At 45.6% G+C, this 27,908-nt stretch overlaps 1 protein-coding gene across 6 annotated transcripts in view; it reads right to left on the bottom strand.

Moving 5' to 3' along the window:
* Nucleotides 1–20,453, bottom strand: part of MAPKBP1 (mitogen-activated protein kinase binding protein 1) — a 99,621-nt gene extending 79,168 nt beyond the window's left edge. For 4 of the 6 annotated variants that reach the window (XM_072930009.1, XM_072930007.1, XM_072930010.1 and 1 more), the window contains exon 1: nucleotides 19,181–19,434. In XM_072930009.1, coding sequence (XP_072786110.1) covers nucleotides 19,181–19,297 — 117 coding nt within the window. In that variant the 5' untranslated portion in view covers nucleotides 19,298–19,434. Of the gene's footprint in view, nucleotides 1–19,180; nucleotides 19,525–20,312 lie in introns of those variants that run through there. The other 2 variants (XM_030274340.4, XM_030274341.4) reach the window with 2 other exon arrangements.
* Nucleotides 20,454–27,908: the final 7,455 nt, after the last annotated feature.

The following is a 27,908-nucleotide window of genomic DNA, read 5'->3' as shown; positions in this document are numbered from 1 at the left end:
TGTGCACACATTTATTAAAAATTATCCAGACATTTGGACAAACAGAACAGGGATGATGGTGGGAGAAACAGAACACAAGCAACCCGGGGTCCCCACAGGCTGTCTTTCCACAGTGTGCGTGCATTTGTCCATCTCTCCACAGAGCCTCTCTTGCCTGCCCTCCCCTCCTGGCCTCCTCACCGTGCTGGCTGCCTTCAGTCCAATTCCAGCTGTCAGGGCTGCATTCCTGACCCATCAGCCCCAGCTGTCAGGGGCTACGTGCTGAGTCTGCACTCTGCCTTCTTCTTCATGCACCTGAAGAAAGGCAGTCCCAGGCAGGCCATAAATGCACAGCCCCGGGGGGTGGGTGGGAGGCTTTTAAAAGCACCTCTACCAGCAACCATAGTGAGGGAACTTAGAACTAGCAGCAGAACACACCTGCAAGTGTTTCTGCAGCCTGCAAACAGGACATATAGAGGATTAATTTCCTACTAGCTTCAACAGCACAACTGAGCCATCATTCAATAATCTTCTGTTTCTTCATTTAACAACAGCCTGGACCACCAATTTTCTCTTCCCCACTCTCACACTAAGTTCAATTTCTTCCTAAATACTGCATGTAACCTTACCAACTCCAGCCAGAGGCATGACAAGCAGCAGTTTCTCCTCCTTCTACCATTCAGTCATCATTCTCACTGTAAAAGCAACATCAACTCAGACTTTAATGAGATTTCACAAAACTTTCAGAAAACCTGAGCTTCAGAGATAAAAGTATGGTGAAGGAACAGGAAAAAAGACTGTAAATTGTCCACCACTGTCAGTGTTGTCATTATGCTATTTTGCCTTTGATGTTCTTTTTTGTTAATATAAGCAAAGTCTGTGAAGACTGAGTAGAATGAAATGAATGCAAAAAGAAACAGTGACATCAAACAGGCTACAGGTATTCCTGGTACATAAAGAGTCAATCCTGATTTGTTCCAGACTATGCATCTGCACATGGAGTCAATCGGACCAGTTCCACAGGCAGTTAAGCCCATGGAACACAACAGAGACACCTCTGTGCAGGCAGGCTTCAAAGGAACCCTTCCTTGAGCTCTTGGGACCTGGAATTCTGCAGGATCACTCCTTCACAAGAACCAGATTTTTCCACTTTGCAAATGCACATTACTTTTTCATAAGGAAAGAGAGCAGACAAGATACCAGACTTTACATAGGGTATACTTTTGCCTTCCTACATATGCAATTTTCCCCTGCATCAAGAACTACCTATACGACTTCTAAGTTCAAATGCAAACTTGCAACACTCCCCTAATATGTCCCAACACTGGACATCAGCGGAAGCAACTTCTGACTTTCTGGCAGTCTTACATACTGGTCTCCTCCAAATCCATACACAGGAGCCTGAATATAGGCAAAGAAAGTGCTTCAGTGAGAAGAAAAAAAAAAAATTCAATATAGCTCCCTTGGGCAGAGTTTCAGTTACTCATATAAGGGTTTGAAATCAAGCAGGAACAAATGGTTCTCTCAGCATAAGGGTCACTGTTCATCATCATTAATCATCACTTCCCAGATAGGAAAGGCTCCTTCCCTTCTGTTTTGCCCAGGCTTTAGCACTCACAAAAATCAAGAGGCAAGAAAAATGAAAAGACCCAAGTAGGAATGTGGCCACAGGCTGGCAAAGTTACTCCCTCTGTGGTTCTGCTGAAGTCCCTCCTCTTGGTCCCAACCCTGAGCTGAGCCTGCTCCAAAATGCAAACAGGCTACAGTTAAAAGTCCACAGCTTCTCGGGCATACACTCCAAGGAAACTGTGGCAGCACCACATAATTCTTGACTCTGAAGCATTCAAACACAGGGGCCATAACACAGCACTGCTAACACTGATACCGTCATAGCAAGTCGCTCCCTCCTAAATCACCTCCTGCTGAACTCTATAAACAATGCATACATTCAAGCTAAACTTGGACACAGGGAAGACAGTCTGAAAGAGAGGGAGCAGAAAGCCTTCCCCACAGTCAAGCCTGCTGAGGGGAGCCACAGAAGGAAAGCCACACCTCAGCACTTCAAGAAAAGTGTCATGTCATAATCTCCTTCCCCTTAATTTATACTCTGGGGCTTATTTTTGGTATAAACCGATCTGTGAACTGTTTGACAAGGCTTGGAGGGCAACTTAGTGGTTCATCTTGAGTCCAAGAGTAGAAACACACAGAGCTATGCAGGATGAAGAAAAGCCTTTTGATCAGCCTGCCTGAGGCAACACACATAATTTGCTTGTGATTTCTTTATTCACCCATGACCCCATGCCAAATCAATTAATTTTCATCCTTCACCAGAGATTTGCACAGCCATTCTGCCCTAAAAGTCTTCAACTGCCATATCTCATCCCTACCTTACCCACCTCACTATGCCTTCTAGAGAAGAGCACAGATGTAGGAAGTCTTAAAGAGACTGTAAGTCACGTCCTAAAGAGACTCTCTGTATGTAAAAGCCCCATCTTTTCATGCCCAGATTCCTTACACAGAGCAGGTATCTCAGAGCTCACCTCTCCTGTCACCTGAAGGATCTTGCCTGTAACTCCTGAACCGCTCCAGGACAAGATACCTTGTCCTCCCATGCATGCATGTCCCTAAGATTTCAGTGATGTTATCGGGGAAAGCACATACTTGCATCCTCGGGGAATGAGAAAATGGCTTTGTTATAAGTTGATTTAAATTATGGTAAAAAATTACATATCAGCAATTAAAGATGCTAAGATGGGAATAAATACAACAGGAAGGACAGAGAAAGAGCAAAGCATTTATCACACAGACAACATCCCTATGGAAGGAGGCAGGAGGTAAAGAGATTAGTATTCCATCTCTCCCTAAACATTGTCTGAACTATTTATTTTTTTTTTTCATGGTGCTTGCAAGAAGTCCCAACAAACACATAGCCCTCCTGTACTTACAGCAGGCAGCAACATGTACTCTCACGCAGCTGGCAATCTACAACCAAGTATAAGAGGACTAGGGGGCAATACCACACAGACATTGAGGTTAAATGTCTTGAACAAGCAACAAATTAGCAACAGAACTGGAAATAATCTTACTCCCTCACAAATTTCAGCAGCTATCTACTGCATAGATCATGCTGCACCACTGCTGTACCTCTCTCCTGCTTGAGGCCAAGGACAGTATTTTTAAAGAATGCTTAAAAATTAATCAAAGGAAAGCATAAGAGATTTATCTCTTTTGCCCAAGCCAATCAGTATGTACAGAAGGAGACATTCAAGCTTCCTGTCTGCCCCACCAACACTCACTGCCTAGCTCTAGGCAATCCCTTCCTGCACTCTTCCCTGCCCTCTGCCCCTAAGAATAAGCTTCTTATAGAATAGACTTTATCAGCATCTTGCCCTTCAGGCATCCTGGAATTAAGAAGCTCTTCACATCTGTCCATCAACATGCATACTGAGCACCCAAGAGATTTGTCCTGCCATCTAGAAAGAAGACCACATCCCCCAGGGGAATCAATACATAGGAACATGGGCCAAAGACTGAGAAAGCAAACTGAAGAGAACAGCAGAAGCACTGACTTCCATCATCTTCTCAACAACCCTGCTGCCACTTCCACTCTGTTCAAGTACAGGGGAAAGCCCTTCACCTGTAACATGGTGTCCCTGTCACGTGCCCCTGCTGCTCAGCCACCTGCACAGACAACTCCAGCAAACCCATATGGGCTCACTCAGGTACACACCACTGAGCCATCTTTCTGCTCCAAAGATGCAAAAGAGTACTTCAAGAGAAGCAATCATCATCCAACAGTCACAGCAGAAGCAGAATTCAGTTTAGTCTTTTCCAAATAGTTCAAATTTCTTACAAGTCTTACGATACAGACCCAGCATCCCAAAGACCTGAATACTCTTCCTGTAAGTCAGCAGCAAGAAACACCATCAATCCTCACACTTCTGCACACACACATAAAGGAAACCACCACTAGACAATAAACCAGAGACAAAATGTTATAAAGGTAACTACAAAGCAATCCTAAACCAACTCATTAAGTCGTTCATTCGACTTGCTTTCATTCTTCACTTACTCTGCCCTTAAATTGCTTCTTCCTGTGATTTTTCCCAAGTATGTTTTCAGTTTGTTTTCCTGAAGGAAGCAAAGTCTGTAAATGAGGTGTACCGTAGTCCAAGATAAAATGACATATTTGAGTAGCTGTTAGAGTGACTTAACAGGGAAATAAAAAAAGAGTAGGCTGCCATCGAGTAGGCTGCCATCTAAGTCCCCTAAAACTCTAAAAGAGGGAGTAATTCTGAAAAAGAACTCTCCTCTAACTTGCATTTAGGTTCAGGAACCTGGGTAACTGGTAGAATTACCAAATGTGAGAACTGAGGAAGTAAATCCATACTAAGAGGAAACAATTTTTATCCACAGACTTTAAAAAGCCTTTGTTTTGTTACCATGTGGTTTCTGTCACATTTCAAGAAAGCAAACCTTTGCAATAACCACCATTTCTTACTGCTCTTGTTTAGAAATTCAGAAAGCCCTAGATTCAGGGCACAACCAAGTCTTGTTGCTTCAACACTTCACAAAGCACTCTGCTTTTACATTCTTAGCTCTTAGCAAAAATTGCTGTTGCAAAAAGCAGAATGCAAAAGTAGAGATTATGGAACTCCAGTCTTCAGCAGAGAGGCAACCCTCCCAATTTCCTGGTAAAGAGCTTTAGACATATTCACCTACTTGGAAGCATTTAGCAGAATCTGTTTGGGTAAGAAATAACTTTGAATGACACAGGTAGTTCAGAAATACCTGAACTAAGTACATGTCTGCAGTTTAAACAAAGGAGATAATAACCAGGCAAACACTTGAAGAACAAAGCAACACAAGAGAGAACATCCCCCCTGACTGACATTTGTTCTGAATGACCATGCTAACCTTGGTCAAAAAGCTTCTATGCAGCTTGTGTGCACTCCCTGCTGTGGTGCACTGGCAGAGAAGTAGTGGGCAACTGCTGGATACAAGTTTTGTTGTCACCCCTGCACCGGAACCGACTCCTGCATGAAGCCAGGCTGCAATTCCCACCACCGATCAGAGAAGAGGTGTTGGATGAACCAGAGCTGATGGCCTGTCAGAGTTGAATGAACACAGCTGATGATTTGGACTCTTAAACAAAAATGCAGAAAGAAATGACTGTAGAATTGTTAGTGGAGCACTGAAACTCCAAAACATTCCCACATGTACACAGTCTTGTCTCTCTTCTTCTAATTGCATCAGTCTGTTTAAGGAAAGACAATACCTCCACCTGCAAATGTTGCTGCAGGTCGATACCTGCAATAGAGCACTTAAGAGACAATACTGTGTTACTGTTTCTGTTTAAAAATTAGCTAAAGACAAAATAAGTACTTAGAGCTTAAAGATGGAATTAACATCATCCACGAGCAAAGACTAAAACTGGCTGCTCAGTGCTTATCAGTACTTTCTGCTATTTCTACAGAGGTCATTTCCTACATTTCCTTTAGGTGAGATACAAATCTGTTAGTGACAGGAAAGACCACAGAAATTGGCACAATCTGCCACAACAACCAAGTTGACTGAGCAAATACTTGCACCAAACAATCTCAAAGAACCAGAAAGCTACTTTTAAATTGCAGGATTTATGATCACAAGCACTGCCTGGGAGAAGTCCTATGCATACTTCCCTTCAAAAGATGATAGCAGCATCCCAATGCACCCAAAAAACCTCAGATGATGCCACTTCAAAACACTGCTCCCTACAATGTGTGACATCGCGATGATCAAGGCAGCTCCAAAGTACGCAGACTACCCGTTGAATAGTTTGAGGAGGAAAACGTCCGACAGTTCAAGCAAACTCAGCAACAGTTCTGGAGTCAGAAAAAACTAAGAGTGACACAGACCAAACTCTGTGGTGTTGGGCCACCAGCTCACTGCAAATTGAATCCTATGGGACTTCTGCCAGATGTTTCACCACAAGAGAAAAGAGCCGAGCAATCTTCAAGTAGGAAGCCAATGCTCCAGACCCAAGCACTTATGCTCTTCCCTGAAGGCATGACATATGGCATTTTATTGTTGCTTTCAGCCACCTTCCATAGCCTTTTCCACTGAAAACAGAGTATCTGGAAAGTCTTCTTGAATCAGCTGTAAGGAAGGGAAGCCCTGGGTCTATCACTTTCTTCTATTTATACCAACAACATTACTGCACCAGTTCAAACATATTTTATATATAGCTCTGTGGCTTATTTCCAGGCAGAAGTAACTCAATGCTGGTGTACATATGTTTAGACCACAGCAATTGGAAACAATGTCCTATAAACTCCGTTAACTGCTGATCCACTGTAACCAGAACAGGCTCTACAACTGCAGAAACAAAAACCATGATAGGAAAAAAAAATAAAAAAGTTATCCACCCAGAAGATAAATAAGCCAGTTGCCACCTGCACAGCACTGACAGACCTCCACTGTAGCCCCAACAGATTTATAGCTGTAAGTTAACAGCCAGCTCTTGTCACATCAAGATACAGTGTTTGACTGCCAAGACACCACATGGAGGTGACCAGGGTGTGGGCCAGCATAAGGGCAGATATGCAATACACAGAGCATCTGCCGGTATCCACTTGCATTCTGTAAACTTAAGGGTGGACAAACAGAAGATAGTTAGATGTGAACAGCTCTATTTGCAAACCTTTTACTAAAAATACCAGCAGTGCTACCATATTTTAATGAGTCTGACTTGAATCCAGTACCCATAAGCTCACGCACTGAAAAGAAACAAGAATGGCAAGGAGCAGGAGCCCCCGCCCAGCATCCAAAGGGTATTTACCTCAGCACTGATTGCAGTGACACTTAGACAAGGAAGACACTTGCTAGAAAGCTCTCGGGTTACTGATGCCAGTGCTGAGCATAGGCTTTGACACGACCTCAGGTGAGCCAAGCTGCAAACTGCAACCCACCTGCAGAAAAGCAAGAGGCGGTAATTACCATGCCTTTCACCAAACTGTCCCTCTCACAGGCTTCAAACACAGCCCTGTCAGTCTTCCCAACACACATAAAAACAACCTTTCATCACATTTTTCTCTGCAATAGCCTAATACTGGAGGGTGGAGAGGGGGGGACAGATACGTGATTAACATGTTTTTAGAAAAAGCTTGCCTTTGTTTTGCCTGAACCCAGTGAGACAGCTTTAAAGAGGAGGAAAGCATAATCAACACTTCAGAAGTATCTAAAAAGGCACAGCACCTTTAGTTATGGGAAGTGGAAAAGTTAATGATCACCATCTCAGGCCTCTGAAGAGATAGGCATCTCTTCTCCTGAGGTATAAATAATCCAGCTTTATCCTGCATAAATCTGTAACTTTAGGGATAGAACTGCCCTTCCTGAACATGCCAGGTCAGTATCTCGCTTAGATCAGAGGAGGCTCTGTCATTCTGTCAGAGAGCTTCTAGATGGGGAGAAAAGAGGAAACCAATCTCAGGGGTACAAAATGAAAATGGAATTTCTCTGGTCAGCTGCTTACTTGGTGGATGTGAAATAGGGAAAGAGAAACAGTCTCCATTCCATGTTTCACAGGACTGGTAAGCAGCATATTCAGGAAATATGGATTATTGGACAAAGTGCAGCTGAGCTGGTGAAAACACGACGAAGACAACTCCATGATATACATATAAGGCATGCACACAGATACAGTTACGTGCATTAAATGAATCATCACACATAGACTCTGATCTTGCAGTTGGCCACAGAGACACTTATCTTTACATCCATTGGGTGAAATGAACCACTCACACTCATACTACCTCACCACACAAAATTAAGCACATGCTGAAGCACCCACAGGAATGGTGCCAGAGTTTGCATTCAGTTTTCTTTTAAGCCTTTCAAGGTCATCACGACTCTAAAAATGCTACAAAGAGTTGTGTAAGACTGTGTACATTACAGCTGTAACATAATACCACTGTCACTTTGTAAGCAGGGGAAAAGAGCAGGCTGTAAATTACTGTACTAACAGGCACACTAAGAAAAGTAACATACACTCAATCAGAACAGAATATGATCTTTGTATTAAACACAGAGAAAAATAGAAACATACCATCATCCAACCAGGCCTCAGCATTTAAGTACACTCTACAAGGAAAAACCCCCTGCTTGGCAGCTCTTTACAGTACCTTCTGGGGATCCGAGAAAAGCATCCAAATGAAATCACAGTAGAGAGTGGGAGAGCAGGACATGGGACAAAACACTGGCAGAAGACCTGAAAGCAAATTTTTCTTCCAGAGAGATGGCTGCAATGCACAGGCAGCATTCCCTCTGCTGTCAGAGACAAGACCCTCTCCGCAGCAAGGGAAACCACCCACTTTGACATTCTATGATGGATTTTGTTTCTAAGCCCTTCTTTCTCTCCTAACTGCTTCTGCAGCTACAGAGATCACTAATGATTTATAGTTCTGCCATCTCCTCAGTATGAGAGCGCCTCAATTCAACTAATCCCAAATGCTACAAAAATATGTTTCAGACCCCCAACTCCCTTCCCCACAACCCAGGGTAGGAACACCAGCTCATCTCTGTCTGGACACTTACAGTACTCTTTACACAACCTCCTCCTCTCCTCAGCCAGGGCTGCCAACTAAGGAGGGCTGGGTTGCTCTTCCCAGTACAACAGGCCCTAAGTGCCAGAAAAAACTAGGAGCAGAAACAAAGAGATTATTTTGCTTGCCAACAAACCTTTAGGCAATAGGTGATGAGTGTTCCCAATTGTTTTAAACCTCTGGAAAATACTCACAGCAAAACTAAATGCCTTATTGCAACAAGCCCTCTTCTTTTCCCAGGGGAACATCACATGACTGTCCACAGCAAGCAGCATTTCTCAACCCCTGGTAACCTCAGAGGTCCCCAGGTGTCCTTTAAAACACTCGTCTTTCACCAAAGAGGCAGATTTTTCCAAACTAATGAGATAATTCAGTTTCCCTGGCAGAACTGCAAAGCCAGAAGCTGCCCAGTGCACCATATCCCCTATCCCCTACCTACCCCATTACCCATTGATTGTGGGCAATGTTACTACCCACAGCAACCTGGTGGCCTTTCCCAGCCTAGAACTTTGGTCACCAGAGTTCACTATGGAGGTCCAGGCACCATCTGGAAAACACAGACTCCAAATATATTATAGAGGGTTATTATATTATAGACTGGGAGCTTGGCTGTCTCCTTTTCCCAAGCATATGTTTTAACTAAGCTTTGCAGGCTTACCAAGGGCCACAGGCCCCAGGCAGTGCAGGACCCTCCCCAGGCACTGGATACCCACAGAGCCATGGGCAGGGTCACAGTGTCCCTTCCCAAGCACATCACAGTATGTCCATGGCCACGGGAGGCTGCAGCACCTGGAAGAAGCCGGGCCAGAAGCCGTGAAGTTGCCAGCAGGCAGGCAGACCAGACCAGGCAATTGTGGCCTGGGTGCTGTGCTGGCTCTCACCCCAGCTCCAGCAGGCCATGTAGAAATTCATTAATCAGTCCCCTGGCCATTTTATTAACAGCTATGTTTACACACTGACACTCCTGGGCAGAGACATTCATTCCAAGGGCCTGGAGCAGCTTCAACATACAGCAGAGATAGTCCAGGCACTGCACCTTCTCCCCCAGCACCACACTCATTTTTCCACTGATGGCTCCATCAGAAAAGTATTTTTTGCAGTTCTCAGACATCAAAAAGCTTATTTGCAGCCTGCTACAGAAAATGGGCCGAAAACTTCACAAAGCAAGTGTCCATAAGCCACTCACCACAACGGTGATGCAGGAGACCTGTTCTTTCAGAAGTTACAGCCAAAGCAGGCAGTGGCAAGGAAGCTGAAGAAAGCTGCCTCTCACCCAGAGCACCTCACCCTCATCCTCCCCCAGCACCAGTTATTCACGCTGCTGATCGCGTGTTAATGCATCTCAACAGCTTAGCTCGGGAAGCCTGCAGAGACAGGCAGCACAAACCACAGATTATCAGGGAGGAAGATTATCCTCCCAGTGCAGAGGACAGTAGAATTCCAATTCCAGCCTCAAAATCTGCTCAAGCTTCTAGAAACAGCTATGTTCACTGAGGCCTACCACAGACTCAGAAATATTTGTTCATGCATTTCATTAAGAACACTTTATGTCATCTTGTATCCATTCCACTCAACCACCACTCCCATAGCAGTTTGGGGCACACACTAGGCAAACACTTTCCTGTCAGCCCTCATAGTTTGGAGACAGAACTGTATCTAAAGCCTATCTGGCCATGATTCAGTCCAAGAAAAGTAGATGAGTAGATGAGTTGGGACAAGATGGGCTTAAGCAAAAACCGCAGATCCCAAATTTGTCAGTTCCAGTTTACAGTCACCAACGCTTTTGGACCCAGCTGCTTGAGAAGGATGATACCCCCAAAGCAGGTTTGAAACAACTGTGCTCAGAACCACTGTATATAGTTCAAAACTGGGAGATAAGCCAAACACAAGGAGTTATGCAGCTGTTTTAAAGCCCTGGACACTGGGATGCTTTGCAGAAAGTGGAAGAGTAACCCTGTCTGTTTTACACTGAGGGAAAGAAGAGGCTCAGACAGACTGAAGAGCAGAGCACAGAATCCAAAAACTTAAACTTCATTTTAAAATAAATTACACTGCTCTATTTCAAGGCTCACTCTACCTTTATACAATTCAGCAGCACAGAAGCACTGGTTAAAAGCATGAAAAACCTCATTCTTAGTCCACACAAAGCTCTTGCAGAAAAGACTAGTATTGATGAAACATAACTGGCAGTAGTCAGCCCTTTCACTGATACAGCCTGTTTCTCTGTGGGACAGGTTCATTCAATAGACTATTTTGATACTGTGTTTCGATGAAGACAGCTTGGTTTTGGATCTCAGATTGCTAATTCTTTCTTGCACAGGCAAGTGCTTAGCCAAGTACATCCTGACAGTCATACCCCCTCAGGATACCTCTGACACCATCCCTATCCCCTCATGGTTCCAGGCACACCATGGCCAAAGCACAGAGCACAGCAAGTTCTGAACATCAAGACCTGCCACCAAATAAGGAGGCAGGTCTTGCAGACACTTCTTTCACCCTCAGTCTTATTCAATGTTTCAGCATCTCCAGCATCTAGGTTGCATTAGGGACTGTGCAATGAACTCAAGCTCCTTTGGTGCAAAGCCTGGCCTGAGTAATGGCGCTTTTTTATTTTTCGTAAATGAAAGCATCCCTAGTACAAACAAGACTTCAAAGGCAAGCAGCCCCTTATGTGCTACTCAAAGGTGAGCAGCCAATTTCAAAGCCCTTGGGAGACCTCAAAGGCTACCACTCTGAGCACAGGAGAGTTAGCTAACACTTCAATACCGGCACTTCAAAGAGCTGCCCTGTGCTGGCCTGTCTGTCAATACGGAAGGGTTTCTGAAGAGGCAGCACTGTTTTTCACAGTGCCTACTTGGGAGAAAAAACAGGAGGAGAAAGCTTTACAGCTCTATATCCTTGAATCCATGGGCACTGCCTTATAGTTGCTTTCTCCTTTCAGAAATTCCTTGATCGGCCTGCTCTCAAGACATTTGTTAATGCTATGACTCTCTACTATGATGCAACCTCAGATAATCTACCTTTTTCCTGAGAAAGGAGTCTCTCCAGATCCATGATGGGGGAAATTTCAGACTAATTGTGCAAAGCGTCAGGGAGATGCAGAAATTAAAGAAGCATCACTGTAAGAAAGGAATGCCATTGTTAAAATTTCATTGGGTAAGAAATCTTATATTAGTTGTTATATCACATTAGCTATCTTGACCAACTGTGAATTTTAATACTGTATTTGGGAGAACAAGCAGGTCTGACTTGCATAGCTGTTGACTTGGAAACTCTGAATACACCAGCAGTTCATAGTCCTCTACAGTACTATTTTCAATCAGTTTCCTCACAGTAACTAACAACAGTACTGGTCTCCTGGGACACTAGCAAATTTACAAGGCTTACTGGGGTTTCTACAGCTCTAATTCTTATGGTGCTTAATCTGCTTGAGCTTGTTGGAAAGGCATCATCACCAGAGCTACTGAAATCATTAGTGACAATGGGACCAAGTCAGCATTTACAACAGCATAGTTTGTGAACGTTTAAGCAAATAATCTTAAATGAACACAAGTCCCTCTCACATGGGAGAGGTGAGAAACATCCCTGGTAATCTCCAGAAGGTTCGGCTTTGTGACTAAGGCTAGGACTTGGCCTTAGAGGATCAAGATTCAATTTCCAGGTCTGCCTCAGACTTCCTGTGGGAGTTTGGAACCATGTCTGTATAGACAGATTCCATTCCCTCCATCCCTGGAGTTTTTTAAGCCTGAAGCTCTGTTGGGTCTACTTTATCCCATCTGTCCAGTGCTCACCAAAGCAAGGTAGAGAGATGGGATATTCCTGCAGTATATGGTCAAACAAATACTAATAACAAGTCACCTTTGCATTGATATTTTTGAATACAGACCACACAGCACAGCTGATTACAACAGCTGCAGGCCTCAGTTGCATTTTCCTTGCACAACACACGAACGTGCTCAGGGCAAGGATAAGCAGCCCTGTGGTGAAAGGAAATAGCAGGAGGGTTTACCCTTTGGTGGGTACAGCCTTAGCAGAGCCTGCAGGGCTTCAGGCAGAGGGACCAGCCCACTTGTGGAGCTGGGAATCAGAGCAGTGAGCGTGCCGCAACCCTGCTACGCACATACCAGAGCCCTCAGAAACTTCCAGCTATGCGGAGGCAGGTACCTCAGGCACAAACACAAGCCTGAAGTAACTGAAACTGGGCTTGGTGATAGTTAATTATTCAGTCCTTAGCTGGGATCACTCAGCATTAATGTCAGGGCTAAGCACTGTTTGAGTGCCATGTAAGCACCATTTCTGGCACCAAACATCAAAACCTTTGAAAAAAGCCAAAGAGTAGCATATGTTGAAGTAGTTGTAGTATGTTGTAGTATATGTTGTTTGTTTTCACTCACAGAGAAAATTGTACCAAGGCTAACCAAGCAACTTCTCCCCAAGACCGGATCAACAGGGAACAAAATATCTACTTCAATTTTCCAGGCCATCAAAATGCTGACCACCACTTTCTCAGCCAAAAATAGAGGTGGTGATCTGTACTTACTTTCCACTAGACACAGAGGACAGTAAAATAATATACAAATCACAGGTGCTTACAGACTCTTGATGATGGAAAATCAGATATTGGCCCAGCCAGGTCTGACTACCATTTCAATTGTTCTGCCCTTCTGAAATACATGAGGTGACACACCACAGGAAGAGCTAAGCATGCAGCTAGTGAAACAGATGGTACACTCTGAAGGAGGTCTCTTTCCACGGTGTCTGAGGATGCTTTTCTTCACCAGCCCCATCAGCGCCACAGTGAACAATAACTCTGACTTAGCAAGCAGCAAATGTACCACCTGCAACGCCTCTGAACAGACCTGATCTCTGCTATCTTACTATCCCAGCCAGGTCTTTGGCAAACACTACACACTTCACAGCCCATGGACAAAAGAGGGGATCCTGTGCACAGCTCACCCAGCACAGCAGGGACAACAGTGTGAAACCTGCTTATGAGCCTCCCCAGCCATGTTAGTCAAGTCCCATGTGCCTCCTCAGAGGACCCAGCTCATCTGAAGGAGGTGAAGAGCAACATTCAAGGCAGGACCACAGCAGCTCTGAAAGGCTATCCAGGTAAGCAGTGTATGACCATCCACAGGAAGCAGGAGCTATTAAAACCCACGAGGCAAATAACCTGGCTTGTGTTATTTGTGTTGACTTCACCACAGCACATCATCATGCTCCCCCTGCCATGAAGATGTCATCCTGCTGTCTTTCATAGTCAAGACAGCACATGACTTAGGGGTGGCTAGAAGAATTAATCTTGCCAGCAATCTTGCCTCAAGATTGGCAAAAAGTATCCGTATTTTATGGATACAACTAACTGCAGGCTGCAAGACCAAATACATTGAATTATTTTATGCTTTTATATCCACTACACTTCAAGAACCAAAGTCGACAGGCACTGCAGCTCACCAGCAGAAAAACTCTGGCTTTGATATGCTTTATGAATGCAAGTCACATTTAACACTCATGTTTAGACCATGGGAGGTAGCCAGATCACCCTGTATTTTCAGGACAATGCATATCATTCACAGAGTGAAGAATGGAACAAGAAAATGCTGTTTGTGAAACTATTCACAAACAGAGTCACCCTGAGCACCACATATCCAAGGATGGAAGGGGGGGGGGGGGCGGACCAGAGCAACCCAAACAGGGAAGCATTTAACCCCTGAGCTATGACACTCTCACTTGCTCCACTGACTCTATCTACAGATACAGACACACCACTGAAATGCAGGTCTGGCTATGGAGACCCCAGCCAGCCTTTGTCCTGTGCTTTAAGGGACACTGTCATAAGTCTGACCAGAATCAGACATGAAATCCTTCTGTGTCTGAACAGCAGGCCCTAAGCTGTGGAAGCAATTGGGTGTGTTTAGACTGAGCAGTGCAGAGCTGTGAGAGAGATCCCTAGCTACCACCTGGGGTCAAGCAATTTTCATGGATGCTGAAGCAGAACAGGCACAGTAGACATCCAAACCAGGGTTACAGGCACTCCCTCAGCTGTGCCCCTGGCTGCACTGGTCCCAGAGATGGGCTGAGCACTGCTCAGACTGCAGTGGAAAGAAAAGGGTGAATGGGACAATACTGCATTGACTAGCTACTCAAAAGTGCCATCATTTTGTAGAAAACCCTTCCAAATCCTCCCAAAAGGAAAGCTTATGTCAGCATCAGACAGGCTACTCCCTACCTCACCCTCACAGTCAGGCTGCTCAGCCCCACATCCAGCTCCCTGGGAACCCAGCAGGTTCTGCTGCTGCAGGACCAAGTTGTTCCCAACAACTTACAAAGAATCCCACTCTGCAACAAACCTCAGCTGCACCTGAAGTGATTTAATAAGAGGTGATAATTTTTGATGCATTTATATCAGTGAACCAAACCTGTCTGATTTTTGTTTCTGTTACAGTTCAGGTTCAGCAATTCCCAGCTGATCCAGCTAAGACCAGCAGTGGTCTGACACCAATTCATGTTGGAAGCCACAATATTTTCAAACAAAAAGGACTGTGTGCTGAAGGCAAGAAGCTACAATCAGACCAGAAACATTACTCCATTCTCCTGTGTCCAGGACAGCCTGTGGTCCCAGCTGAGTCCTCCAATTTTGATTAAGAAGCTGGAGAACTTTTTTGGAATAACAAGACATGAGAGGTCTGAAGCTTCCATGGATCTGCTTTCCTCTTAAATCTGTGCAAGCTCACTGCCAGGACACAGAACTACTTGTTTCTACTGGCTGGCAGTAAGAACAGACCATGCCTCACCAAAGGAGGACAGGAAACCCTGTCCCACTAGGAGCAACTTAGTCAGGGCTCATTTTCAGAAGAAAAGCTCTCAAGAAGGTTTTGTAGAGCCACCCAGTCCAATTCAGCATCGTGGGACAGGAACAGGCACTCCAGCTGCACATGTTTGCATGCCACTTGGAGAGGGGAGAGACCACAACACAACAGCTCTCTGCTGAATGACTTCCTGCTGAGGAATTCAGTTTTAGTCAAAGCACTGTTTTAAACAGGCAACTTAAAATATTTCTGGCTTAGAAAAAAACAGCAGAGATCAAAGAAAACAGCAGCAAATTCCAAATGTGTTCTTTGATTCACTGGCTTCCTGTTTCAGGGAAAGCTTGTAGCAGGTTTTGTAGCAATTTGTTTATACATTGACATCCACAATCTGATTTGACTAAGGATACCGGCACACACCATCCCCCCTGAAACAGGCACAGCTACATCAGCTAAAAAAGAGGTTTATATTTACAAGTGTAGAGCTCAACAATACCAACAACCCCTGCAGGAACTGTACTTGCTTAGATACACTACTTCTGTGAGCAGGGTACTACAGCAACCAGGACATTTTAACAATGGCAGATGGGTCAGGCCTGAGCTTCCCTTCTGTCCTGATAGTGTTGCTCTGCAGGGTGATTCAAAGGCACTTAGTGCCCAGCTTTTAACCCCGCGTCTCTACTGAAATCACAAGCACGGTGACCAGATGCACGGCTGGATTTCTGGCAGGGCTAGTAATCCTCTAGAAATTGAATGCAGGCCAATCAACTTATCTGAGGAAATTTTAGCTTCCAACCGCCACACCAATACATTACAAATCCCAACCGTCAACAAGCCTTAGACTTAAGTCACGGTACTCTAGGTCTATATTGGTTCAACACAGAAAATAGAGATCTGGAGAGCACAGCAAAAGTGGATTCAAGCCATGAACATGAGAAGACACACACAAAAAAAAAAAAAGTCTAAACACAAAACTAGTCAGGCAGCAACAAAAATCAGGGCTCCCACAAAACAAAAGCTGTTTTTAGAAAGCAGTAACAAAACCAAACACCACATCCCATGTGTCAACAAGCATTCCTTTCCCCCTTTTTCTTTTTTTAAATTTCCATGATTATCTATTGGCTACTTAGTTTTATTTCTGTAGAGAGCTCCTGGAGCTCTACAGTAAAACCATGCATTAATTACAGCAAGAAATTAGTCCTAGTGGAAGTCACAAAACAAGTCCTCTCTTGTACAGATCCCAAGTAACACACTGCATGTCCTGCACAGCCATCATGCAAAATATCTCTACTTACCCACACTCCCCCTTGCACAGCAATGCACAAACAGGTCTCTGCAGAGCCAGCCTCCCACAGACTGCCCACGGCCAGCCCAACAGTACACGGCTGCTTCACTGAAAGGAGGCAATTTCACAGGCCTCCTCTTCAGCATGACAAACTGCCCGAGGGGTCTGTCCCTAACCACTGAGACAGCCTGGCAAGCCTCACATGCCCAAACGCTTCTTTAGGAAAGAGTCAGGACACTTTCCACTGGAGGGGAAAAAACCCAAATCACCACAGTTCACAGAAGTTTAAGTAGTGCCACTGACGGTGCTTGTCCGCCTTAAATTGAGCACCTGGTTGCAAAAAAAGGTTGAGGGACTCAGAGGGCTGTTGAGGGCTGCATCTTCACCTACATCTGCACATGCAAAGCACAATATCATCTTCCAGGCATTAATTTAGGGCAACATTCCATCTCCATCCTATGTAACCAAGCAGCATCCAGCTGAGATGACCAATTTCATTGGCCCTTCCATTCTTCCACCTGACCAGCTTCATATAGCTCTTGGAGCAGTTATTTCTCAAAAAATCCAAGGGACAAAGATGCCTCAAAGACTCCTTCCTGCAGGTCAGAAAAGATCCCTCAGGAATGGTGTGTATGATGGTCACCATTAGTCCCAGAGGTTTCTACACATAACAAGTAGCAGATTGAAACATGTTTTAGAAAAACAGAACTGCTTCTCACCTTGGAAACCAGAGGAGCACACATGGAGCAGAGGGAGTATCTCCACAGATACCCATCATCTGTCAGATCTTTGATAAAAGGCCCACTCCCTTTCACCTTGCCCCCTCCAGCTGGCCCACTGATGGCAGCCCCTAACTCATCTGAGCTAATTCAGAGTTAATCACGTCAGGAAACCAATACCTGCACCTAACTCCTCATAATGCCAAACTGATTCTGCCAGCAAACTCCCCAACAGTTCCTTTGCACCTCACTGATTAATGGCTCTCACTAATAAAATAGACAAAATACCTGAAATGTGATGGTGCAGAATGAATCCATTATATCCCTCCCCAGGGGTTCAGACAGCCCTGGCTGCACACTGGGAGACCACATGAAGGATAAAATGGAGCTCTCCCAAAAGGACGTGTAAGGAAAGCAAAATGAAACATGTACCACAGAATACTACATGTAGCAGCAGGTCCCAGCACTGAAAAGTGTGCAGACCACAGAGCCAGAATCAAATGCCCACCATATGTACAAGTGGCTTTTGTCTCTTCCAGTAGAGGTCCCAAGAATACAGAGTAACAAACACCAAAAAAGCATGTTTCACTGGCAGTGCATAGGCTGCATGAAGTGCACAGACGTGCACATGCACACACTGAGGTCAAGCACAAGCACCAAGGACTTTCTCCTAGACAACTTTGAGGAAGCCAGGCAGGTTTTTCTCTTGCTTGGCAAGAGAAGAATACTGTGTTCCTTGGTATTAAAGAGCCATCTAAGGGAATCTCTGACCTGAACCAGAGTTCTGGGAACAGGATGTCATGCTGGGGAAATACCATTTTTAGGTACAGTGTCATTTTCTTCCCCTGAAGTTTTATATACACTCTTCACTCCAAGAGAGAAATTCAGAAGCATTACTGTTTTGAGACCAATTAATACACTTTTCAAATGTGCATTACAAGCATTTCTTATTTATAAGCAAGTCTTTGCAAAAGGGAGGGATTAAGTTTTCTATTTATGGAGACAGAGAGCTACACAAAGGCTGAGTGATTTGCCCAGGGTTACAGGTGAATCAGTGGCAGGGACAGAACAAGGTGCCCTGAGTCAGAGGCACCTGCTGTCAGCACAAGGCAATGCCACCCAGTTCTTTTGCTCCCTGAAGCCAGGCTTAAGTCATCCTCTCCTCGTGACACCAGTCAATTCCCAGTCAATGAGTGTCTGTCAGGAATTCTCCAAAACACCAAGAAGAATGATGGATTTTAAGAACCAATTCTACTCAATAGAAGATAACCCCAAGGAAAGGTGGTCTGAGGCACACAAAGGAAAGCACATCCCAACCTGTGGAACACAGATGCTATCTGAACAGACACCTCATCTTTCATATCATCCTTCCCTTCCCCACACGCACACAGAACTCTCCTTTGCAGGGTGAGAGCAATTGCTTATACACAAGAGGTGTTTCTGTATTCTCAGTGCCCAGTAATGCAGGTTAGCAGCTGGTAACATGGAGGAAGAGGCAGCACTGCATTTCTCCCGTCAGTCATCTGTAACAACTCCACACACCACAGTGTGGGAAATCCCAAAAGCTTTCTGATGCAAACTGGGTTCACATCACACAAGCAAAAAGAATGCTTCAAAAGAGGGGCATATGCTTCAAGAAGGATCTGCAGCAAAGCAAAGATCCTAACTAAAAGACAGATCAGTCACGGATCAGTTAGTTCCTCTGCATCACTCTACAGTTATATCAAGGCTCCCAAAGCAGCATCATCAGTACAGATGAAAACTTAGATAACAAAGTTAAAGCATGCTGCTGCACCACACAGCACTCACCTTGCTGCCTATATCTTCTCGCTTGTTCCCAGGCTTGCTTCTCCTCAGCTTAATGGAAGGGGAGCGAAGTAGATTTTTGATCCGACTTGTTATTGTAGACCCTTCAACTGACATCATCTCCAGGTGCCACGGAGGTGTTCACCCCACACACAGACTGTGCCTGGGGAACGAGCCCAGGTTTGAGGCAGAAACACCGATGTGCTCAGCTTGGCTCCCACGCATTCACATATCTCTCAGCGATTCTGCTCGGGAACTCCACTCCTGTTACACTGCAAAGCTATTCACAGAGGCTGGCAGACTTTCCTTTTGCAGATTCCAGAGGATCAAATCAGCAGCAATCTAAACTGAAGGATGCACCATGAGTCAATACGATATTCACAGTAAATTAAATTCTAGTCTCATTCTTTGCAAGAAATATAAATGCAAGAGCTTATAGGATGGAGGCAGCATTACTATTTTCAGAGGTTTCCACACAAATTATCATCCATTTAGAATCAATTAACATATCTACACCAATTCCCAAATCCAAAATTTAGATTTTGCAATTCAATATTATCTTATGACAAAGACAAAAATTCTCACCCCTTGCTTTAGCCCCATACACGTCCATTCCACCTATGCTTCACAGCCTGGAAAGCACAATGCTGTACTTGACTATTAAACACCAAGTCGCAGAAAAACCCCGAGAAAACACACGGGGGAGTTTTTAACTCTCACAAATCAATCTCTGATTTAAGTCCACACAATTACATAGTCTGTGATACCAGATAATAAAGACATTTGATGTTTCCACGTCCCCCCACCCCTATTTATACAGTGAATCAAGGAGGCACTGCAGCTGCTGCCAAGGATTACAGACCCCCGGCCAACACCTTCACCGTTCCCCAGGTAGCTGGTGGTGGCCGGGGAGAAGAGGGATGCAGTCAGAGCCTGCAGTGAATTATCCTCCCGACTTCTGTGCAAAATGGGGGCGGGGGGAAGAAAGAGAGAGACAGAGAGAAGGGGAGACAGAAGAGAGGAGGGGAAGAGAGAAACGTCCAAGCCAACACAGCCGGCAGCCTCCTCCCTGCGGCGGCAGCACTGCGGGTGAGGGGCCGCGCCTCCTCTCCGCGCCGCGCTGAACCTCTCCTACCTGGCGCCCAGGAACGGCGATCCCGGCGCCCACGGTGCCCCGCAGCGCCTGCCCATGCAGCCGGCCTGCCCCGAGGAGGGGCCGCGGCGCGGGCCGCCCCCGCGGGCGGGGCGGGGGCCGTACCCTGGGCGGCGGCGGCAGGGAGGGGGTGGCAGCGAGGGGCGGCTCGGCAGTGCCAGGTGAGGGGCGGCTCCGCAGTGCCGGGTGCGGGCCGGGCGCCGGGGCCAGGCCGGGACCCGCCCGCCGAGCCCGGGAGCGCAGGGCCGCGCACCGCCCGTCCCGCCGCGCCCGGCCCGGCCCGGCCGCCCGGCACGGCTACGGCGGCCCGCGCGGGCCAAGCCGCGGCGGCGGAGGGAGACGGGCGGCGCTGGCGGAGGGATCGCGGCGCGGTGGCCGTGCCGGGCTGTGGGGGAGCCCCTGCGGGGCTGTGCCTGGGGAGGCCGTGCCGGGCTGTGTGGGGACAGTGCCGGGTTGTGCCCGGGGAGGCCGTGCCGGGCTGTGTGGGGACAGTGCCGGCTTGTGCCCGGGGAAGCTGCCGGCGCTGGCGCTCTCTAATGGGTATCTGAGGGCGCGTCTCCCACACAAGAGCCAAGTGAGGCCCGGGGGAAGGTCAAAGGCACATTAGAGGCCCGTTCTACCGTGCCCGCCGCCCCCCAGGACCTGCGGTTGCGCCCTGTGCCTCCGCCGTGCCCTGTCAGGCTGTCCATCCTTTCCCTGGTCCCTGGCAAAATGGAACGCGGGTTCGCTTGACTTCCAAACTTAATATGGTAGTTCCCAAAAATAACCAAACTGCAGTTGCCAACAACAGCTAAGCAAATATGGAGCATCCCTTGAACAGCGACACCAGAAATTTGAGAAATTGGCCCATACACAAGAGGTAGGGCAACAGCAGATGTCATGTAACCCACCTTGGTGTCTCACACAGGTTGAATTGTTGGTGTGAATTAGTGTGTCTGCAATTCAGCCGCACTGTTTGCCGACCCTCTGTGGTTGGCTGTGGTTGTTCCTTTTGAACAAAAGCATTTACAAATCTTGGGTGCTTCCTTCCCCTTCAGTGTGGCTTGGCACACCACACCTGGGGTGTTCCTGTCCCTGGGTGTGTCACAGTGTCCTGACTGCCCCACACATCTTCCTGGCCATTCCTGGCTGGTCACCACATCCTGCCTGTGCCACAACAGCAGCCTCCTGAGGAATGACAGGGAAGGGGGCTGTGAGACTGTGTCACCCTGCTGCTCCAGGGTGGGAGAGGGGACAGAGGATGTCACCTTGTTTCCCCATAGTGTGGGACAGCTGACAGGTCACATCTGGTGTGTGGATCTTTTACTGGGGCTAGGATGTTCACAGAGGTGGTGTGCAGGCTGCTGGCAAAGCCATGCCCATAAGCAGCTGAGCTGGGTATCCCTGGATGACCACAGGAGCCCACAAACACACAATGGCAAGGTAGGGCCCCACTGCATAGGTTCCCAGCTATGAGGAAGTCCTGGAGTTTTTTCTCCTCTCAGCTCTTCAAAGTTTTTGTTAGGATTCTGGCAGCCCACTGGCACATCCAGACACTAACAGAGTCAAAAATTTAGACACTCGGTGAGAGCCTAGAAGCAAATCATTATCAAGCCAGCAAGAGGGTTTTGCCCTGGAGCTGTCTAATACCCATTCTCCAAGGAAGAGTTCAGAAGCACTATGCTAATTCCTTTACTTCCCAAGTGGGAAGACAGCTGCCCTACCATGCCATGGTAGCTACTAACCACATGAAAGGAGGTGGGGAGGCAGATTTCACAAGCCAGCAAGCCTGAACTGCTGTCAGGGGGAATACATTTAAGATGTATCTCTCTCTCCCTCAGCCCAAAGAGACAGTGTGTATCAACACTGGTCACACCACAGCCCTAAAGAGGGAAAAGGAAACCAGCCTCTCATAGCGTGGAAAAGTCCTGCTAGCTCCCTCTTCCTTAACATGCCCTGTCATTTATTGCAATTTGTCCTACATCCTTGGAGTATCTTTCTGGCTCCCTGTTGCCTATTGTGTGTGACCCGCTCCCTTTTCTGTCTTTGGTGACTGTCCTGTCTTCAGTGACCAACTCAAACCCATACTGCTCATAGCAATTGGAGATGATCCTTGCAAAAATACAGGCTGTGAAAATTTGCTGAAGTTCAGGCAGAGATTTACAATGACTAATGATCCACATGGGGGGTTATGGTCTTGCCCATGGTAGCCAGCACACTGCCAGCATCACAGCTTGTGACTGTGTGAACCTGCACCACCGGAATTTCAGGAAAAGTTTGTTTGCATTCCAGGTGGGATTCTGAGCAGGCACAAGGGCTTGCAGGACTAGGATGTTAAGGCTTATCTGGCCAGAAAGTTCCATAAATTGATGAAAACACCCTGAGGTATAATAGGGCATGCTTCTAATCTCTATCAGTAACTTGCAGGAAGTGAATTTAAAATGTCAGTGTCTAACCTTTGATAGCTTTTGTTTTGATACATATTCAGAGAGAAATCCATGCTTGTTCCTGCATCAAAATGTCATAAGGTTCTGGGAACTATGGTGTTTTGAAAGATATCAAATTTTGAGGGATTTACAATAAAATTGCAAGAGCTGGTAACATTGCAATTATTTCTGAAATGGAAGTAACTGATGTCCATGGAGCTAAGAGTGTATATACAGAATCATGGAATCATACTAATGTCTTAGCTTTCAGCCCCAGACACAGTCTGCAACCCAAGAGGTGGCACATAAGAAAAGGATTCTTTTAGAAAACGTGAATATTGTCCATTCCCACCAAACCCGTTGTCTTATTGTGTAATAATAGTGTCTTTATGCTGAGGGTGAGGAGAAACTCACGAAGGAAACCAGGCCTGCTGTTGCGGCAAAAATGAAATCCCTTTTCTAGGAAGATTTACACATATGTTTAGCTTAATCCAGACTATCAATTCTAGTGAGTGGAACTACTCACAGCGGATATGGAATTTGAAAAGGGCACCAGCCAGTACAGGACAGGGACCTGGCACTGCACAGGAAAAAAAATGTAGTCGATAGTTCTTAAATTTCTGCTGTTCAACACTAAAACATCAGAGTCATCACTTTTGGGAGAAATATGTATACATTTGAGAAAGAACAGAGGGATGTCTTTGAAAACAAGGGACAGCTGAGATGTATGCTTGGAAGACGCTGTTACATGCAAGTAGAATTGTTCCTCTTTTGTTGGAAGCTGAGCACAGCATTATGTGATTTGTGATTACAATTCTTTGTGTCTGTGAAGTGACTGAAGAGACAGGCTAACTCTGAAACATCACTGGACTTCTAAATTCACTGAAAAGGAACTGGGACAGGGAATTAATGTTTCTGATTTTCAGACTAAAGCATACTATCTTTCTAGTTATTTTTGAAACAGCATGAAATGTCACAGTGTCTTCAGTTTGTCCTAAAGAGAAAGATCTTACCAGTGGTTTTTAGATAAACATTTTCTATAGTTTCATTAATAAAAACACTTGCTCTTTTTTCCTCTCATCTCAATAGTACAAAAGGGAAACAGGTAGGAAACACCAGTTTGCTCTAGATTTTGCAGTACAGGTCTTACCACACACCAGTTTCATTGTTAGAGGTATATGATTTTCCAGTTGTAATATCAAATTTATGAAAGGGTAGTGTAAAACCCTTGCACCGACTCACAACCACCAGAGCTTTAGCTGGAGAGAAGCCAGAACAGACGATGCTGTCCTGCCTGGCTTCTGTTCTCCCAGCCCTATCCTCCAAGAAATACCAAACCACCCGAAATGGAGAAACTGCTTTTCATCCAGTGACATGACTAAAAGCAATTGGTAGACCTACTGCTCCATGACAAGCTTCCTGATGTTGCTCTGGCTCGTGGTGTCCAAAATAACCTTTCCTGTGGCAGCAGTCAAGCTGGTAATCTGCTGACCAGTCATTGTGTCAAAGTTCATTAAAGGTGCGTGTGTGGCTTGTGCTGGGGCAAGTGCTTCACTCTGCGCTGATTCACCCCAGCACTTGCTGCTGTTTCTTTTGTTGTGCCATTATTGCCTCTTCACTGTTGTCACAGATTACCTTTATTTCTGAGCAAGGCTTGTGTTTTTACAGTATGTTCCTGTAGGGTCCATCTTCACAGGGCAGTGCCTTTACTGGGATCAGTTAATGATAACCAAAAGCAAAAGGACTTTCAGCTTCACTCTGGAGTCATGAATTCTTCCTTGACAGAAAGGATAATGTATCATGAATAAATTATATCATTTATCTTTGACGTTTCCAGCTTGTGTTCTTGAATTATGTGTTCTCAAAGAAGTCTTTCTGAGGCATGCCTTAAATAATGAAACAACAGATGCCACAACAAATTAAATGCCATATTTTTAAGCACTAGGTAATGAAGTATCTGAAAATGTTTTTCTCTGCTGCAGAAATCCTCTGTGCTTTTCTAAGAAATAGCATTCTGCAATAGTTCTGTAATCCTGTAGGGCTCTGAACAAAAGGAACAATTTGGAAGTGATAAAAAAAAAAAAAGATACTTTCCTAGTTACGAATATAGGGATAAAATAAGAGCACATAAAAGAAGGCATAAAGGAACAGAGCAAAAGTGCTACATGAGCCCTCTCAGTGTGGTATTAAACATTTCCTTGAAGTTGTTCTCCTTACAAGCTCTTCTCACTACCTGTGGCCAAGCAGGGAGCATGGGGTGACTCTCCAGACAGCTGTGGTGACATGCTCAGAGCAGATGTAGTCCCATGACTGGATACACTAAGTGCTTTCCAAACTCTCTGTGTGACGGGGCTGCAAGGTGCTCTGTGCCTCTGAAACCCTGAGGTGCTGATACCATGTCGCAGCCAAGCCCCTGGGTGGCAGCTTGATCAGCTTGGGGTTTTGCCATTTTAAATTTGTTTTCCTTGTCAGAGAAACAGATCTGAGAAAGGATTGCATTTTTTCAGACACCAGTGTGCTGGAGCTGACCTGCTCTCTGGTACTAGAGGGAGATCCAAACTGGAAGCTGTGGCAGCCAGCATGGGCAATTGAGGCCAGCTCAGTGACCAGGTGAGTTAGTCAGGGAGCAGCGTCACACTCATGTGGATTCATAACTCCCACACAGCTCAGAGGATGGGTCGATTACCTTCACATGTGCCTGCAGAAATACTGGGGACAGACATTTTTCTCCATACCCTCACTGCTATGTTCCTGATCAGCTTTCAGGCCAAGTGAAGAGCAGAGAACACATTTTTCCCACAGGCTTTAAACTCTGTGGAAGAAAAGCACTTGGTCTTCTTCTATAAGAGCTGCCTACCCTCCAACCTCCAAAGGACCATAGTGCTGCTTTCCAGTTGGGATAATGACTGTCATTTCAACCTCACAGGATGTTGATTCAGCCGGGTCATTATGGCTTTTTCCTCATGTTGACTTCTTGTTAGAGTAGTGAACAGCAGGCACTAAGATGTGGAGAGAGGGTGAAGGAAGAAAGATAAATGTCTTTGGTCTAGTCCAGAATAAAAATAACATATATGTACAATATATGAAAAACTAGACAAGTAGAGTGAAAGAGAAGAAAAGCAGCTACCATGCAGTATATAGAGGGTATTTCAAGTTTAACTTTTCTCCAGACATGAAAATTACTGTGAACTTAATAATAATTTCATTATTAACTTCTTGATTAGATATTAATTTGCCCTAGCAAAAGGCACCAAGAATTCTTTTCTGGACATACAGGGGCCTCCAAAGCTCAATGTACAGTGTGTCAGGTGATGAAACCCAAGCAGAGTGAGTTAGTTGTTTTTGTTGCCTTGTTTGCTGGCAGTGAGCTTTGTCCCTTCCTCTCTCTCATTTATTGCCACAGCTACAAGGGATAAGCAGAATGAGTTTCTGGAAATTGTTTTCCAATCATGGCTTAGGCCGTTTTATCAGGCTCCTGATACCTGACTTGAAATGTTTAGAATCCAGCCAGCAGTTACATGGGATCTTTTCTTCATGTGTTCCCATTGAAAAGCCGTGTAGACATCTATGGTTCATAATGCACCCAGGGAGAATATGCTTATATCATAGATCCCAGCTGTGCTTTAAAAAAAGGAAAAATATACATGCATAAATGCCATTTAGCTGGTTGCTAGGAAATTGTGCTGATAAAGAGAAACTATGGGGAATGCAAACAAAATGTGTAGTATAGAAACTCCAGCTGAAGACATAAAGTTACTGCTTAGAAAAGGCTTGTATCCACTAAGGACTGGTAGTTTCTGGAATAAGACAAAATGTGTAGAGATGTACTTGTAAATCCCAGGCACAGCTACACTAATTTTTTTTTCTAAATTAGAAGAATGTCCCCTAAACTGAAGGAAAAAATTACAAATCCATTTCAATTTTGACTCTGCTATTGTAACAGGTGAACTAGTCTGCTTATGTCTCACTCCTGTATTTCAAGGGATCAGCAAAACCCATGCCCTTAATTAAAACTATTTTTAACATAATTAGCAAAGTGTGTACAAGTGTCCATTCAGCTATCAAAGCAAGGCCGTGTTCTGACTCACCTGGTGCCTGAGGCACATGTGCATCCGGTGCACAGTGAGGTGTGCTTTCAAGCCTGCTGTGCTGTGGCAGATGTGACTGATAAAAAGAAATCTGTGCTGGCTGACTGAAGGCTGGAGGAATGGTTTCTGGACTTCCCACAGCCCCCTTGGGCAGCGCATGTGGTGAGCGGTGCTCAGGAGAGCCTCACCAGCACCTGAGTGCTGCAGGGGCAGACAGGCCTGGCAGGGCACTGCAGGTGCTCGTGGCTCCCTAAGAGCAAGGCCACAGCCCCCACTGCTTCTGTTCCAGCCCCTACACTAGTACAATACTAGTTGTGCGAACAGCTATCCCCACTAGCTCTGACCTGGCCCACACATTTGTGCATTAGTCAGCTTGTGGAGAGAGATAAATGATGTTACAATCCTATTCAATTTCCACCAGAAGCAGGACCTGTCTTTGTTGTCCATTTCTCAGTGGCAGGGGATGAGAATGCTATGTGGTAGCATTAATACAAATGTGAATGAATGTAAATGTGTTGTGCTTTCTGCTGGCTGTGTGGAGGTTACATGGGAGGATAAACATCGAGTACTGTGGCAAAACTCAGCTCGGACACTGCCTGCGCCAGTGAACTTGCCATATCACAGCTTTGGTCAGACAAACCATGACATGGTACCCAGGCTAGCCCACAGGGTCCTTTCAAGCTTAGATCTAGCAGAGCCTGGCCCCATTTACACACAGGACCAAATGGTTTGACAATCTCAAAAGCCCTCAGTGGGACTGCAGTGTTGCATGAACTATGTCACTTTTAGACTGTAGGGACCTCTGATGTGGGTAGAGACAAGAGCAGCACCATACAGATAGGAGAAGGTTGTCTCCCATTGACAGGTGCCAGGGTTAGCAGGCACACAGAGATTGGATGTTGGCTACTCCTACTTGCAAGGGGAGTCCAGATCTGAAAATCACATGACAGGAAAGCATTTGACTGAGCTGGTACTTAAATAGGGGATGCCAAAACCTTATTCCCACTTGTAGGAGCTATTTGTGTTTCATTGTTCTGCCTAATTATTGCTCTCTGGAAATACCTACCACAGGATGAAATTACCAT

This window comes from Taeniopygia guttata, chromosome 5 (assembly GCF_048771995.1).
Source record: "Taeniopygia guttata chromosome 5, bTaeGut7.mat, whole genome shotgun sequence".
In the NCBI taxonomy this organism is placed as follows: Eukaryota; Metazoa; Chordata; class Aves; order Passeriformes; family Estrildidae; genus Taeniopygia; species Taeniopygia guttata.
This window is presented reverse-complemented; position numbering and strand designations above follow the sequence as displayed.